Here is an 18,483-nt window from a genome sequence, read left to right as displayed (position 1 = left end):
CACTTTTTTCTAGAAATTTAGCAGTGCTGTTAAAGAGATGGGAGAGAAGGGTTAAGGGAAAGCTTTTTTAGGATTAAGGACAACTGTGCATATCTTTAGGAGATTGGGAAGGAAATTGGGAGAGGCTGAAGAATCATGGGAAGGAATGGCTGCTAGAACAAGGTAAAGAGATCATTGGTGTAAATAGAGGGATTAGGTTTAGTGAATGAAGGTGTGATCTCTTGTATGACCACTGAAATGAAGGAGGTAAACATGCTACTACTAAGAAAATATGAGGAATAGAAGAGGGGAGTTGAGTAAATTTATATGTCAAACGTGCTCAGTCACCTCAGAGAAAGAGGTGGCTGGGTAGTCGGATGTACATATAGGGGAAAGCAATGTGTTTGGTGGTGAAAGAAGGAAAAGTGGAATTAGATAAAGGTAGAGTTGAAGGATTTTTGAGTAACAGCTTGGGTCCAACTGAATTTAAGTACTTGATTTTTTTGGGGATGAAATTAACTTGATTTTGTGACTTTTTCTGGTGATACTCATCCCTCCTGAAAAAAGAACAGAGAAACTGGGAGATGGGGTTAGCAGAAAATTAGAATCTGTAGGTTGGGAATGGAAGGTCAGACTGAAGGATTCTAGGATAATGGGTAATAAACCATTGAAGTGCCCAATCATGGGGTCAAGATGGTATTGGAGGCAAATAAAACCAAAGTAGGGTGTAGAGACTCAAAGAATGTGGAAACTTCCTGATAAGAGTAAAGTATAAATTTAGTGTGAGTAAGAGTGATGGAGAGGTAAAGGATAGGATATTATGATTAGAAAGTGGAATTTTAAAATTTATTATCTTGGAATTAGTGAAGTTGAAGGTACAAATTCAGTTCCTCCCAGCAGTTTTATTAAGCAACCATGTGTAAAGTACTGTGCTAGATGCCAAGAACACAAAGATGAAAAAAACCAAACAAAACCAAAAATGGATCTTTCTGAGGAGAGGTAAGCTTAGAACTGAAATGGAGTGGAAAAGAGGTAGTTGTTAAGGAGGTTGATGAATTATGTGCATGGTTTCAGAGGCATTTTCAACATAGAAAATGAAGCCCTTGATAAGTGATGTTGGAGAACAGAGTAGAAAGGCAGGCTGAGACAATGGGTTACACATAGTTAATGCTTAATACATGTTTTTTAAAATTACATTACATTCAAAGTAAAAAAGTTTTTGTATAATTTATTGTCTTATTACGTATATCACATTTTTCATTAACAGGATGTTCTTTGGTGATGATTGTATTATCAATTATATTATATTATCAATTAATCATATTATCAATTATTTGTTCTGCAGTTGGCTTCCATCAATTACCTTCTTGAAGTTTGGATGATAATAATACAGTCTACTATAAATTATACAGAGATTGATTATCCATATTGTCTTTGGTTCAGGTAATTTCTAGGCTTTAGAAGGTCAGACCCTGGATAGTGGGCTTCAATCCTTTTCTTAGAGTGAGGCTCCCTTTGGTGCCACTTAGGTGGCTTGGAGCAAGGGCCTATTGATGGACACAAAATATATAGAAGGTAAGGCCTCTGCTTTTTATGAAGTATATGGTATACATACATATACCACAGCCTTATGTTTTTCCATTGTTTCCATCTGGATTTTAGATTGGTAGGAGTTCAATGTAGCATATAGATCATACTTGCCCCAATTCTACTTTGTCCAAATTGATCCTATGGTTGGCCTATATATTCCTATATATTTATGTGTGTATGCATGCACACACACATATATTTGTACACATGTGTATATACATATATATCCCATTTTGAAATGTAATTCAGTCTTGTTTCTATCAACTTTAAAACAAAGCCAAAGCACATTTATACGTTAAGCACTATTTTTAAAAACAAATCTCTTTGTAATTGGTTCTGTTTAGAAGAATCCTGTTTAGTGACAAGACTATAAGCATGTTGTGTCATCAAAATGAGAGAGGAAAGAGGGAAAAGGGATTAATTTTTAAATTAGTAGAGCAAAGTAAGTATCTCCTCCCTAAGGGATTTTTTTTGGCGGTGCAAAGTTTTTCCTGTCAATTTCTTATGAAAGAAAAGACATAATGCCAATGTTTTTTAAACATTTGAAAACCTTTAGATTAAAAAAAAGTACAGTAATAATTACATCGATATGGCAGCATTTGCACACTAAGAGCACTGATTGTGAGATCCTTTGATCATAAAGCTTATTTGAAAATTTGCAAGTAAAATTTTTGAATCCCTCTTGGTGTAGAATCATAGGTTGCATAAATTTCTGGTTTTCTCTAAATTGAAGGTATTTATGCAAATGAATGGTAACACATACCTGTGTGGATTTCTAGAACTGGAAGGAAATTGTAATACTTCTGACTCAGAACCTAGTACCTATGTTGTAGTTGAAAAGATCTGGTTCAAATTAAATATCTGAAAGTATATTGGCTATGTGATCTTTGGCACATCAATTAACCCTTCAGTGCTCTGTGGATCTCTGTAAAACTAGGAGCTGCAGAAGAGTTACTGACCTGCATTGATAGAAGGGGTTTCCTCCCATGGAATTTCTTATATCAGTGACTAAAATGAATAACATTGGCATCTCACATTTGTATAATGCTTGAGGCTTGCAAAACACTTAAAAAATTTATTTATTTGTTTAGTTTTCAAAATTCACTTCTATAAGATTTTTGAGTTCTAAATTTTTTTCTCTCTCCTTCCATTTCTCCCTCCCCAAAATAGCATGCAATCTGGTTTATGCTATACATGTACAATCATATTAATATTTCCACATTAGTCATGTTGTAAAGAAGAATTAGAACCAAAGGGAAAAATCATGAAAAGGAAGAAAAAAATAAACAAAAAAAGTGAAAATAGTATGCTTCAATCTGCATTCAGACACCATAGTCCTTTTCTGGGTATGGAGAGCATTTTCCATCATGAGTCTTTTGGAATTGTCCTAGATCTTTGCTTTGATGGAAATAGTTAATTCTATCAAAGCTGGTCTTGTATACAATGTTCTCCTGGTTTTGCTCACTTCACTCAGCATCAGTTCATGTAAATCTTTCCAGGTTTTTTTGAAGTCCTCTCTTGCTCACCATTTCTTATGGAACAATAGTATTCCATTACATTCATATACCAAAACTTGTTCAACCATTCCCCAATTGATGGACATCCCCTTAATTTCCAATTCTTGACCACCACAAAAAGAACTGCTATAAACGTTTTTGTTCATGTGGGTCCTTTCCCCATTTTTATGATCTCTTTGGTATGCAGACAAAGGGTGGTATTGCTGGGTCAAAGAAAGCACTTTAAATCTGTTATCTCATTTGAGCCTCCCAGAATCCTATGAGAGATTTATTCCAGTTATTCTTGCCTCTCTTTTACAGCTAAGTCAGGTGAGGTTTAATGAGGTAAAAGGACTTTTGTGTTGATGCTAGAAAATGTCAGAGGCAGTATGTGTTTGAAACCTGGTCTTCTTGACCCAAAGTCTGGTTTTATGTTCACTGTGCTGTGTTATAGGTTGTCTTCATTCTCCTAGAATAGAGAGCTTGTCTTTTATGAAGATCTTGTGAGATGTAGACTTAATAACTGTCATACTTAATAGTCAAACAATCTTTCTTTATATTTGGCTAAAATATCTTTGTTTTAGTTTAAACAGGATCAAATATATAGAGATTTTTCACTGGTATGTGGTAGTTATGGGCACATAGAAATTTAAATAACTGGAGGGGGACAGAATTTCCTGGGATCACCAAACAGATAGGACAGTATCCCCAAATGTCTCTGTGTGCAGTTTATCTTAACTTCTATCCTTTTTCTGTGGGACACTACTTAGTACACTTTTTCCAAGGTTCATATCAACCTATTGATAACTTTTTTGGCAAATTCCTCAAATTATTTGCTAAATACAAGCTCTTCTAGGTGATTTTTCTCAGTATAACAGTGTATCTAACACTTTTCCCAATATACACTGTTTATGTTCTTGATTTTTTTCTCCTTAGGAAATCTCCTTGATACACGCTATATTTCATGCCTAAGATAAAATCCTGTGTTAAGCTTAACTAGTGTCTACCCATGAAATTAGCTCACTCTTGAGTCTCAAGAGAATATTGTGAAAAATGACTTTCACTATGAGAAAATACTAGAAATAATTTAGCTCCTCCCTTAGGGTTTATATCTATTAAGTTGTAGAAGATTGCTTCATGTGAAGCCAAGAATATTGGCAGCAGGACCATTGGATTGGAAGTCAGGAAAATTGGGTTCTTTTTTGGTCTCTTTCACCAGCTCTCTGAATGACCTGGAGCAAAGCTACTTCATCTCTTGATTTCAGTTTCTTCATCCGTAAAATGGGGAGAACAGCAGTCTCAAAGATGTCTTGAAGCTCAAAAATTCTACCATCCCATATGTAATTTTATATCAGATTATTGTTTCAAATGTGCCTTTTTGTAATTGATGAGAAAATTTTTTAATTCACTTAGGAAATTTAAAACATTTTCCCCCCTGTAAGTCCAAGTGACTTTGTTGGTATTTTCTTATTGCATAAAGGTCTTACAAGAACAGATTCGTGCCAGGGATAACATCAGCTATGGAACAAATTCTGCCTTAAAGAGTCTGGAGATGCGACAACTCTCTGGTTTGGGAGATCTTCGGGGGAGAGTAGCAAGGTAAGGCTTCAGGGGTTGATATATTTATTTTAGTAAAGTTATTTTAAAATATATGTCATAGTATCTATTTTCAAGAAACACAAAACTCAACATTACATTGCTTCTAGGGAATTATGTGGGTTGAATATACAGAATGGGGGTAAGAAATAGAGTTCTTTGATAGGAATTGTGACTGTGTTACTGAGAGTTTCCTTAGATCTTGTTGTTTAAGGTTTATGAATAGATGTACAAGCTTCTCTTTCTTTGGTTAGTAGATTAATGCAGAACTCTTAAGAGTATATTCAAAGTGTCTCCAACTACTGGAGGAAGCCCTTGTCAGTTAGTAAACATTTATTAAGTGCCTACTATGTACCAGGAACCGTTCTAAGCCTGGGGATACAAAAGGAGACAAAAGACTCCCCAGCTCATAGTCTAGTGGGGGAGACAACAAGCAAACAAATGATATACAGACAAGCTATATATAGGATAAATAAGAAATAACCAAAAAAAGGAAAGCATTAGAATTAAGAGGGGTTAGGGAAGACTTCCTATAGAAGATGGTATTTATTGGGATTGAAAGGAACCCAGTAGGAGGAGATGAGGAAGGAGAGCATTTCAGCCATGGCAGTCAGCCAAAGAAACCACTCAGAGCTGAGAGATGGAATGTCTTGTTTATGGAACAGCCAGGAGGCCATGTCACTGGATTCAAGAGTAAGTCATTGGGGACTATGGTGTAAGAAGGTTGGAAGTATAGGAGGGGTCTTGGTTATGAAGGACTTTGAACACTAGAAGGTTTTGTATTTGATTTGATTTGGGAAGCAATAGGGAACCACTGGCATTTAATGAATAGATAGGTGACATGGTTGGACTTGCATTTTAGGAAAATCACTTTAGTGTCTGAATGGAGGATGGAGTGGAGTGGGGAGGGATTTGAGGCAGGCAGACCAGGCAGGCAGTATTCCAATTGTGAGGTGATGAGAGCCTGCACTAGAGTGGTGGTGACAGTGTCAGAGGAGAGAAGGGAGCAAATTGGAAAAGTGAAATTGACAGGCCTTGCCAACAGATTGAATGGGGGTGGGGTGAGGTGAGAGATAGTGAGGAGTTGAGGATGACTCCTGCATTGAGAGCCTGAGGGATTGGGAGGATAGCATATGCCCCTACTACGGGGAAGATAGGAGCAGAGGAGAGTTTGGGGGAAAGAAAATAAGTTTAGTTTTGAACATGTTTAGTTAAGATGGACGTCCAGTCTGAAATGTTTGAAAGGCAATTGGAGATGCAAGATTAGAGGTCAGCAAAGAGGTTAGGCCAGGATAGGCAGATTTGAGAATCATCAGCATAGAGATGAAAATTAAATTGACAGGGGCTCATGTGAGATCACCAAGTGAAGTCATAGAGAAGATGAAGAGGAGAGAGCTAAGAGCGTGATCTGAATGAGGATCCAGCCAAGGAAACTAAGGAGAGGCGAAATAGGTAGGAGGAACACAAGGAGAGAATGGTGTCCCCAAAACCTAGAGAGAAGAGAGTATCAAGTAGTAGAGGGGGATGAACCATACCAGCTGCAGAAAGATACAGAAGAATGAGGATTGCAAAAAGGGAATTGGATTTGGCAACTAAGAGATCATTGGTATCTTTGGAGAGAGCAGTTTTCGTGGAATGATGAATGAGGTTAGGAGTTGGATTGTAAGGCATGAGGGGAGAGAAAGTGGAGGCATCTATTGTAGGCAGCCTTCTTAGGGAGTTTAGCCACAAAGGGCAGAAGAGATATAGGTCCATTCAAGTGAATAATTACTTGGATGGCATTAAATTGACCTTGTCCTCTTAATGTAAATTTCAGTTAATAAATGAACAGAGTGCAGTAGTTTTGAATCATTTCTAAAATTTTGGAGTTTCTTTCTGGAATTATTTCTTAAACCCATCTCTACCCTAAGACGCAGTATACTTATTTGCCACCAAGAGCTGTGTCCTACAAATACATAGTATTTCTGCTTTGATTAGGTTCTATGTTTTTCTTTTCCTAAAAATTTAAACTGGCTGATGGAGTCCTCTTTAAGTACTCTAGAAAACAAAGGCTCATTTTATTGCTAATGGGGATATAATTTTAATGACTAGTGAAATACATTTTTGGGGGGCAGTTTTGACTTTGGCTTTAACGATGAGATAATGTGGAAAAGGGCATACTTTCAAAGTATAGGCTGCTCTACTATTTAAGTGAGGAAAATTAACACTTCACTATATATATATACACATACACACTTACACACACACACACACACACACACACACGCACGCACACACACACATATACCTTATGTGCTCTTTCCCAAATGATAGAATTGATAGGAAATCTGGCACTCACATTTTGCAGGCATTTGTATGTGCTAAAAGTACAAATAATTCTTTTCCAAAAAAAATTCATTTATTGAAATCTAAGAACAATATGCTACCACTTTAAAAGATTTTTTAAAAAAATTTCATTTATTCAGACATTGCTTTTTTTACATTTGATTGCTTTACATTTTTGACACTGTAGTCACTTGGAGCTGATATCAACTAATTTAAGATAAGATTGATATTCATTTCCTTTAGAGAAAATTATACCAAGAGCAAGGAAGAAGTCATAGCTAGATGACAGAATCATAGATTTTGAGCTAGGTACCGAGATCCTCAAATCTAACCCCATCATTTTACAGATGAGGAGACTGAAGGCTGGAAAGGAAGAATGACTATATTACATAAATAGTAAGGACTAGAGATTGGATCAGAATCCAGGTCCTTGAATGCCAAATCCAGGGCTCTTTCATCTGTACTACTTGACTTTTTTTAAATAAATATTTATTACCCAAGCATTGCTCTTTGCCCTGCTTTGTTTTCTTTCATTGGATTGTGAGCTCCTGTTTTTATTTATTTATTATCTGTATCTAAGCCTGGCATACCATAGGTGCTTGGCTGACTAGCATTTGAAAATGTCCATTTCCTCCATTTCCTTTGGGTATAATGTTTTTAATCTTTAAGTTGATTCATATCCTTTTGGAAGAATGTGGAGTACGAATCTTACACTGATTCATTGTAATGAGTGTCAGTGACTAACTCATATTCCTAAAATTCTGTAGAACTTCCTAGAACTTGTTGTGTAGTCTCTGGGTAGACTTTCTCATCCGATGACTTTCATTGTCTACTGAGGTCATTTGTTCAAAGAGACTGGTGCCTTTCTCTTCAGAAGTCAACCTTTCCTTTACATGAGGCCGCTCCAGAGGAAAAAGGGATGATGCACATCATGTCTTTAAAATAAGGAGATCATGCCAATACACATGGAAACCCATTTTATTGCTTTATTTGTATTTTATATATTCCTTGTTTCCTGGTGTGACTTTCCTATAAGACATGTAGGAAGTAGATTTTCTTCAACCTGACTATCTCTTTCTATATCCCTGTACTTTTCAAGTTAGATCTGGTTTAAATAAGAATTTTCATAGAATACTTAAACTTGCATATCAGCTGAAAAATAATAGTATCTCTAGCAGTCTTTCAGTTCCCTCCTGATTCTTACTTTAAAGAGACTATGTGTGACATTTGTCATAATTTAATTGGTTTGAGTTGTTAAATCCACCCTTAGCTGACTTGGGCTACATAGACCAAATGTTTAGCCTTACTTGAGGGACAAACAAAATAAGACAATAGATCAGCACATGATCCAGTAACTTTTTTTTTACATGAAATTTTGCTATTCAAAACAACAAAATAAGAATGAATATAAGAAAAGAAAGCATAATTAAGACAAAGTTTAGAGAAATTTAAATATCTAGGGACAATGTATCTCTGACTAAATCTCTGTTGTTAATCCATGCTTAATCTAATTTTAGTTTCTCTTATTCTGTTATAATGGACAACTTTAATTTTACTTTTCTTGTGTTTATGAACACTGAGATCCCTTATGACCACATCTCCTTGTGCATGCTACTGGCCTTTTACCTGTTTTCTCACATGGACTTAAAATTGTTGATGACACATTGCTAGTTTGAATGAGCTCTCTCCTGAAAGTAAAATCCCTCAATACTTTCAAGGAAAGACTTAACCACTTTTTCTTATTTGCACTATTATTTTTTTCTGACCTGAAAGAGACTAAGTAGAAGAAAAACTGGATAAAAACATATGTCTTTGATCCTGGTCCATATAAATTTCCAAGATACCTTTTTTTTCTAATTAGGAGAGAAGTTTTACTAATGAATTTACTGTTATTCCTCTAAGCGTTTTCTCTCCTTTTTGAATATCTGGTTTGCACATAATAATTTCCTCTTCATTAGTGCCCTGGGTATCATTTAACTATTTTTTTTAATCAATTAACTTTTATAAAAGGATATTTACTAAGAAGATAATAGCAAGAACAGAAGTCTAAAACATCCTCCTGTATCAGTGGCACACTTTCCCCCATGCCACTTTGGTCCTTGAGGAGAATGGGTTCAAACTTAAAGCATTTGTTACAATGCACTAACTCCACCATATTGACAAGGTGGAGTGTGTATGGTTAGTGTATGAAGTTACACCAGAAAATGATATTTTCATTAGTGGATCTACTGGACTGGGTCCCATAAGTTACTACTTGGGGTTGTATTGATGGCAAACTATTGCATGGCCTACTGGCCTGGGACTTTTTGAGATATCGAGAGATTATAGCCTGTTCCATTCCATCTCCAGTACTCATTCACCTTAAAAACAGGAAAGGACAAATGGGAAGAACCAACAAATGGGGGCCCTGTGCTCATGGCCACGTGGTGGCTTGGATGGGGAATTGTCAGCAGTCAGCAGAAGGTCATTGCTACTATATCTTCCTAACCAGAAGCTCACAACAGCCCTTGCCTTGTTCACCCCCAGGAAAGAGAGCAATGTACTTGTTGGACCCTTGTGTGTGCATGCTCAATTCTAGCTCAGAAGCCTCAAAAAGTCTTTCCTCATTGTGATCTAAAATGGTTATAAATAAACTGAATTCTTCAAAGTCCATGTAGGCAATTGCATCAGGCCAAGGGACAATTCCAGAGTCATTGTTCTTTCCTTTGTACTATTTTGCTTCTATTCAATTAACAAGCATTTATTAGCCCTTCAAAAACTTGAAGACAGTTATTATATTCCCTTTTGTCTAGGCTAAACAATTCCCGACTCCTCAACAATTCTTCGTTGCAGTTCCCAGATCCCTCCCCATCTTAGTTATCCTCCATCAGGTGCTCTCTATTTTGCTGCTGTTGGTTTTCAATTGTGTTGTCAAGAATTGAATGCTCCACTCCTGGTGTGCTTTGACCAGTTCGGAGTCCAGGGGGACAGTCCCTCCCTTTGATCTGTGTACTCTGACTTTATTAATGTAGCCTAACCTTGCCTTAGTTTTTTTGCTTGTTTGTTTAGTAACCACTTCATACTGTTGACTTCTTTTGAGCATGTAATCCAGCTGAAGGACACTGGTCTTTTTCACGCAAACAGCTGTCAAGTCAGTTCTTCTGCATCCTTTGCTATCTTTTTTTCCTATAGATCTTAGATATTTATTTTATCCCTTTCAATTTAAAGATAATTTTCTTGCTGATGAAGATAGAGGCAGAATAAACATTGAATAATTTTCTTTCTCTCTGTCTTTAGTTAGCATTTTACTTCATATGGGCAGATACTATCCTTGTGTATTCTGTTGCTTGAATTACAACTTCAAAAAAAGTCTTGTTTTTAGCATTTTTTCACATATATCAGTTCACTGATCTTTCTGTGGAATACTGGAACATTGGAGAAGGATCGCCTGATATACATGCAACCAAAATAAGGAAAAATTGGAAGCTTCATTGGGCCAGAACTGTGATACTGTAGGATCTCTTATTGGACTATTTTTGGATAAGGAAAATGGATCTGCTGGTCTCTTGGATAGATGAGACTGTCCCTTTCAATTGGTACTAGCAGATAACTTTATGGATTGTAGCTAGTACTACTCTTACATCTGCTAACCTTTGCCATAGTTGAGAGACCAATCTGTCAATCAATAGATATTTACTAAGCACCTACTATGTGCCAGATATTATCTTATCTTGTCCTTCTTGAAACTAAACATAATTCTTTAATCATAGGATATATGGCCTTATTAAAAAATGGGATGATAGACAATCTGGTACCTATACTTCTCTATAATTAATTTGTCATTACATAGTTTGGAGAGCTTCTTTTAATGCTGTCAGATCTTTCAGATACTTGATAAACATGGCTCAATATCAGAAATCAGATGAGTTTCTTAAATACCTTTCTCAGGACCTAGGACTTAAAGAAATGCAAATGGGAGGGCATGAAAGTAGGCCTTTTGACTCTTCAGGCACTACTGTGATGCTAGGGAATCTTAATGTATCAATGGCCACATCACACAGTGGCTACATCACACAATGGCTACATCATACAATGGATACATCATACAAGGGGTACATCACACAATGGCTACATCATACAGTGGCTACACCACACAATGGGTACATCACACAATGGATACATCATACAGTGGGTACATCATACAATGGCTACATCACACAGTGGCTACATCATACAATGGCTACATCACACAGTGGCTACATCATACAATGGCTACATCACACAATGGGTACATCATACAAGGGGTACATCATACAAGGGGTACATCATACAGTGGCTACATCACACAATGGGTACATCACACAATGGCTACATCATACAATGGTTATGGCTACATCACACAGTGGCTACATCATACAATGGCTACATCACACTATGGCTACATCACACAATGGCTACATCACACAATGGCTACATCACACTATGGTTACATCACACAGTGGCTACATCATACTATGGCTGCATCACACGATGGCTACATCACAGATGGCTACATCACACAATGGCTACATCACACAATGGGTACATCACATAGTGGCTACATCATACAATGGCTACATCACACAATGGGTACATCACACAGTGGGTACATCACACAATGGGTACATCACACAATGGCTACATCATACAATGGCTATGGCTACATCACACAATGGCTACATCACACAATGGCTACATCACACGATGGCTACATCACACGATGGCTACATCACACAGTGGCTACATCACACAGTGGCTACATCACACGATGGCTACATCACACAATGGGTACATGATACAGTGGGTACATCACACAATGGGTACATCACACAATGGCTACATCATACAATGGCTATGGCTACATTACACGATGGCTACATCACACAATGGCTACATCACACAATGGGTACATCATACAAGGGGTACATCACACAATAGCTACATCATACAGTGGCTACATCACACAATGGGTACATCACACAATGGCTACATCATACAATGGCTATGGCTACATCACACAGTGGCTACATCATACAATGGCTACATCACACAATGGCTACATCACACAATGGCTACATCACACAATGGCTACATCATACAATGGCTACATCACACGATGGCTACATCACACAGTGGCTACATCACACGATGGCTACATCACACAATGGGTACATCACACAATGGGTACATCACACAGTGGGTACATCACACAATGGCTACATCATACAATGGCTATGGCTACATCACACGATGGCTACATCACACAATGGCTACATCACATGATGGCTACATCACACGATGGCTACATCACACAGTGGCTGCATCATACAATGGCTACATCACACGATGGCTACATCACACGATGGCTACATCACACAATGGGTACATCACACAGTGGATACATCATACAGTGGGTACATCATACAAGGGGTACATTATACTGTATCAGTGCCTCATTGGCATATTTTATTTTGATTGACTTTGAATGAAAATCCCTTCAGACTAAGGGGATTTTATTTAATAGCAGACTCTTTTTCAGGACAGCTCAGAGTAGTTGAAAAAATGTCGGATTTGGAATTACAGGAGTTGGGCTTCACTCTTGACTGTACTCAGTTCCATCTCATCTCCTGATCCCAGCTTCCTCATGTAGGATATTAGAGAGGTTGTTGGTTTGTGATCAGTTGGTTTTCCCCCACTCTCTCTAAACTAGTCACAGAAAGCAAAGGGCAGACACCAGAAGTAATTGAAGTAATATAATATGTTAACAAGGTGTTAAACTAAATGTAAAAATACAGCTACCCTGCGATCTCTTTATAAACTGTGTTCCTTGATTGAATTGCAAGGGAAGTTTAGGATTGGTTGGCTGATAATCTGCCATATCCCTGGAGGCCTTTAAATTGCTAAATCTGTTAGCCCTGGATTTTAATTCTCAAACTAGATCAACTGACTCAAGGTCAGTCCTAAGATTCCTTATCAGCTCAGTTTAAAAGCTTGTTTGCAATGTAAATATCAACTTATATAAAAAAAGACATTGAATTAGGTGATGCCTGAGGCACTTTTTATCTCTGAATCCATTTCTCTGTAGTGTGCATTTCACAATTACTTAGAAACAGATGAATAGGAAGTCAGACAGAATTTGTTTCTATTTGGATATATTCTTTTAAAAAAGTTTTATTGAGGCTTTTTACTTTTTTAAACCAGTCACTTTCCAGTTTTTCCAATCTTCTCATAGATCCCTTCCTTGTAATAACAAGAACACTGCCCACACCATGACCACCATCTAAAGTGAAGCAACCAAGATAATAATGGCATCTGGCTATATGCAGCATTCCATACCTGAGACTACTTGACTTCTCTAACAGAAGAAGAAAGTGTTTCATTAAGTGCACTCTGGAACTAAGATGGATTAATTTGCTTAACCTAGTGTTGTGCACTAAGATGACTAGGATCTACAGCCAGTACTCTGGAAGAGAAAATGCTTCAAGGAAAGATCACTCTCTCCTCTTCCTTGTCCTATGGTCCTAAACAGCAAATCTGAAACTAGGGTGTCAGGAGTAACCAGGGAAAATAATTTTTTTTCATTTTTGAACTTTACTCTTTAGCTTTCCTCAATGTCCACCTGGTTAGTCCTCCTCAGGCTGCTTTGCTCCACCTGTTAAGTAGTATGGTGAATTTCTGGTGACTAAATATTTTCTCTAAGAAGACAGTAAAGGAAAAGTCCCTCTGGAAAATGTCCCTTCTATCCTCTTAAAAAATGAACTTGGGGGACTACTTTCTTTCTAGGCCTGAATACTAGCACAGCTGGTATGTAAGGTCAGACCTATTTTTTGGTCTCTGACAAATGTATTTTGTTGCCAATGAATTGACAAGATGCCACTGGTACATGTATGTCCTCTGATTTTGTTCCCATTGCTTGTAGTACCCTCTTTTCATATGGTCTGAGAAAAGCCGTATTTGACCCAATAAAAAGAAAATGAACAGAGGATCCTAGAAGTTCTATGTATGTAACCACATTTTTAGCTGGGCTAGATATTCTAATTCTGTGGTATTAACTCTCTAGCTGCCCTTTTTTAAAAAAAATTATTGAATTTTTTATTACATTTTAGAATTCTAATTTGTATCCTTTCCTGCTTATCCACCCTGCACTAAAGAAGGCCACCATTTGACAACACACACACACACACACGTACATATATATACTACTATTTATCAGTTCTTTCTCTGAAAGTAGAGAGCATCTTCCTTCATAGGTCCTTTGTTGATTTGAATATAATACTCAGAATAGCTTAGTCATTCACAGTTATTCTTTGGAACGATAGCGCTGTTACTGAACACAATGCTCTCTTGGTTCTGCCCATTTCATTTTTCATTATTTCATGCAGGTCTTTCCATGTTTTTCTAAAACCAGCTTGCTCATCATTTCTTACAGCACAGTAGTATTCCATTGCAATCATACACTGCAATTGTCTAGCTATTCCCCAATTGACTGGCATCCCCTCAATGTTCTTTTTCACCACAAAGAGAGCTGTTATTAATATTTTAGAACATATAAGTTGTTTTTCCTTTTTCCCTGATCCCCTTGGGAAACAGACCTAATAATGATAACCATGGATCAAAGGATATACACAGTTTTCTAACTCTTTGGGCATAATTCCAGATTGCTTTTCAAAATGGTTGGATCAGTTTACAATTCCACTAACAATGTATTAGTGTTCCAATTTTTCCACATTGCCTCCAACATTAGTCATTTTTCCCTTATATCATTTTCGTCAGTCTGATAGATGTGAGATGCTATCTCAAAGTTGTTTTAATTTGTGTTTCTCTAATCAATAATGATTTAACACATTTTTATATGACTATATATAGTTTTGATTTATTCCAAAAACTGCCTGTCCATATCCTTTGACCATTTATCAATTGGTGAATGACTCATTTTCATAAATTTGACAAGGTTCTCTATATATTTGAAGTATGAGACTTTTATCTGAGAGACAGTCTATAAAATTCCCCTCCCCAGTTTTCCACTTTCCTCCTAATCTTGGCTACATTGGTTTTATTTATATAGTTTAAAAAAATTTAATGTAATCAAAATTATACATTTTATATCTCACAATGCTTCCTATCTTTTGTTTATTTATAAATTTTCCTCCTTCCCATAGATATGATAGGTAACATGTTCTTCTCATTTAGTTATGATATCCCCCTTTATATCTAGGTCATGTCTCCATTTTGACCTTATCTTGGTAAATGGTGTAAGATACTGCTCTATATCCAATTTTTGCTAGACTGCTTTTCAATTTTCCCAACAATTTCTACTAACAGTAAATTCTTATACCAAAAGCTTAAATCTTTACACAATCTTGTCAAACACAAGGTTACTATAATCATTTTCTGCTGTGTATTGTATATCTGCTCTGTTCCATTGATCCATTTTTCTGTTTCGTAGCCAGGACTAAATAGTTTTGATAGTTACTACTTTGTAATATAGTTTAAGAGATATCTGGTACTGCTAAACTTTCTTTCTGATTTTTTTCATTAATTCTTTTGATATTCTTCATCGTTTGTTCTTCCAAATGAATTTCATATTTTTCCTAGCTCAATAAAATTTTTTTGTCAATTTAATTGGGATGGAATTAAATAAGTAGATTAATTTAGGTAGAATTGTCATTTTTATTATATTGGCTCAGTACACCCTTGAACAATTAATATTTCTTTGATTATTTAAATCTGACTTTATTTGTATATAAAGTGCTTTATAATTAATTATGTTCATGTAAGTCCTGGCTTTATCTTGACAGATAAACTTCAAGGTATTTTTTTGCTGTCTTTGGTTATTTTAAATAGTATAACTGTCTTTTTCAAAGATAAATAATATGCGAATATGTGTGAACTCATTAATGAGTTCATAGAGAAAGTTCACATTTTCTATTATTGTAGAAATAATCACACAAGCAGATGCTTCATAACTTTTAAAAAGGGAATTTGAAATGTGGTTTTGTTTAATTCATGTAGATTAGTTGCTATTAACATTAGAAAATGCTTGAGTTAAGAATTAAGAACCTTAAGACTAGTATTCCATTTAGAGCAACTCATTATTAACTTAAAACATAAAATCTTCATATATAGCTAACATGAAGTTAGACAATTTTTCCTCTAGCTTCTAAGAGTTGAGCAATGTTAACTATAACTATTCTTTAGATCTCTAAAGCAAATGAGCAATTCAGGAAATGCTTAAAAATAGGTCATTAACATTTAGAAAGAGTTTCACTGCAATATTTTGCCAAAATCTTTTCAGTTGTTGGGTTTATCAATGGTACCAGATTCTCCTGGAGTCTCTTAATAGATCCTTGGCTCCCAGGCTGTTATCTTTCTTTTGGAAAGAGATTGGAATCTCTCTGCTTTTTTGTGACTGAGCTGAGGAAATGCACCTACTAGAAAATAGAGATCTGTATAAAGTTTGAAAAGGGCAAGCATGGGGAAAATTTGGAATGATTAGTACAGTATTGGTTCATCTACATCTTATAATACTAAAGTCTAGAAAGGAGAGCTGATAAAATTCTGAGTCAAGTAAAGATATCAAGGAATGTTGTAACATCCATATACTAAATTGAGTCCCTAAATGATATTTTAAATAATTCTGAATAATTCAGAAAATGCTCATATCTCTGAGCTAGCATTAGGATCCAAGACTTAGTTGGTGATAATCCATAAACTATAAAACTTCAGAACTATTTCAGAAAGCTCAACAATGAATATAATCTATCATTTAAATTTTTCACAGTATTTCCTTTGTTGTCTCTGTTTCCTTACCTGCACCACTCACTTTTCATTTGGCTTCTGTTCTACCCACTGGGTTTTTGCATCTTCATTCTGTGACCTCTCAGCAGCTTTTAAATATATGATGCATATGACCAGAATTTGAGAGGTAGGGATGGGACTACACCTGTAGTTTCACTGGTCTAGGGAATTCCTGCTTGAGGAAATTCTTTCTGCTGACACAGGTTGGAATGTTCTGTGCTACTTAGATTGATGTCTGGGGCCCTGAGTTGTTAAGTGACTTTCCTAGAAGCTAGAATGTGTCAGAGACAGGACTGGAATCTAGATCTTCCTGACTTCAAAGCCAACTCTCTATAATATCATATGGTCTTTCAGGTGGGGGAGGTGCTAAAAAGAAGTTGAGGGTCAGAAGTATTAAGTTATTCACCCATAACTGGTGGGTCAGAGATGAAATTTTAACTAATCTTCCTGATTCCATGTTCAGCCCTCTCTACTCCCTCCAGCTGGTTGGGGATGGACATCTGGGAACACCTCCTTGATTCTTTACCATTTAAGGTGGGCACCGAGGGAACTATTCTCATTATCCCCCTCCCTGCCACCTTCCTAGACTTCATCATCTCTAGAAACTCATTCTGCAAGATAAAATCAACTCTGAAACTCACTTCCTTAGATTCTAACCCCATTATAGGACTTCATCATGCCCTTTCCTCTTGTGACCCCCTTCTTTTCATCTCTTTTTAAGAAAATGAATTGCCTTTCTCCATTAGATTGTGAATTCCTTGAGGGCAGGGTCTGTTTTATGCCTTTCTTTGTATCTCTAGCACTTAGCTCAGTGTGCAGCATAGAGTAGATTCTTAATAAATGTTTATTGAAACTATATGTTGCCTCTCTGCCTTCAAAGTCAAATATTGAAGAGAAAGTGAATAAAATTGAATTTTGAGTGGAAGGCATGAACAACAGAATGGGCATGGGGGCATGAGGATCAGGAAAGTCTTCATATAGATAGTTGAATTTGAGCTGAGAGATGAAGGAAACTAAGGATACTAGGACTTAAGGGAGGAGTATATTCCAGGTATAAGAGACAACCAATGTACATAACTTGGATAGAGTCATTCATAGAAGGAACAATAAGCCCAATCTGGAGGGACCATAGTGTGCATAAAGTGGGGAATAATGTATAGTAAAAACTAGAAAAGTAGATTGGGGCTTAGATTGTAAAGGACTTTAAATACCAGGCAGAATAATTAATATTTGACCCTAGATAAAATAGTGAATTACTAGAGTTTACTAAGCAGGGGATTGACATAGCCTTCACTTTAGTAAAAACACTTTGGAAGCTGTATGGCTGATGTTTTGGAATGGAATGAGGCAGAGGGAGACTAATTAGCAGGCTATTGCAGTATATTAGGTGAGAGTTAATGGGGACTTGAGAAAGACCTGTTTAGGAATTTGCCATAAAATGTTGACCTTATTTTCTGTGGGAAAAGAGCAGAAATAAGTTTTAGAATATAATTAAAACTTAATAACATCTTAATTAGAGTAGGATAGCAGTAATTTAAAATCTTTTTATTTTTTAACATAGAGGAGTATAGGAAAATTCCAAAGCCATCTTTTTTCAGCTCTTATTTTAAATCTACTTTCTTTCCCCTTGCCAATTCTAATTTTTTTCTATTGTTTTTTAAATTAAATTTATTTATTTGTT

At 36.3% G+C, this 18,483-nt stretch overlaps 1 protein-coding gene across 3 annotated transcripts in view; it reads left to right on the top strand.

The window, feature by feature from the left end:
• Positions 1-18,483, top strand: part of FAM81A (family with sequence similarity 81 member A) — a 133,756-nt gene that overhangs the window by 39,702 nt on the left and 75,571 nt on the right. For all 3 annotated transcript variants that reach the window (XR_011968282.1, XM_072615597.1, XM_072615600.1), the window contains one exon: positions 4,546-4,664. Coding sequence is in view for 2 of the 3 variants with exons in the window: in XM_072615597.1 (XP_072471698.1) it covers positions 4,546-4,664 (119 nt within the window). In the remaining variant the exon portion in view is untranslated. The remainder of the gene's footprint in view (positions 1-4,545; positions 4,665-18,483) is intronic.

Source organism: Notamacropus eugenii, chromosome 1 (assembly GCF_028372415.1).
Source record: "Notamacropus eugenii isolate mMacEug1 chromosome 1, mMacEug1.pri_v2, whole genome shotgun sequence".
Lineage (NCBI taxonomy): Eukaryota > Metazoa > Chordata > Mammalia > Diprotodontia > Macropodidae > Notamacropus > Notamacropus eugenii.
Note: the sequence above shows the minus strand (reverse complement) of the source record. Positions and strands in the feature narration are given on the sequence as shown.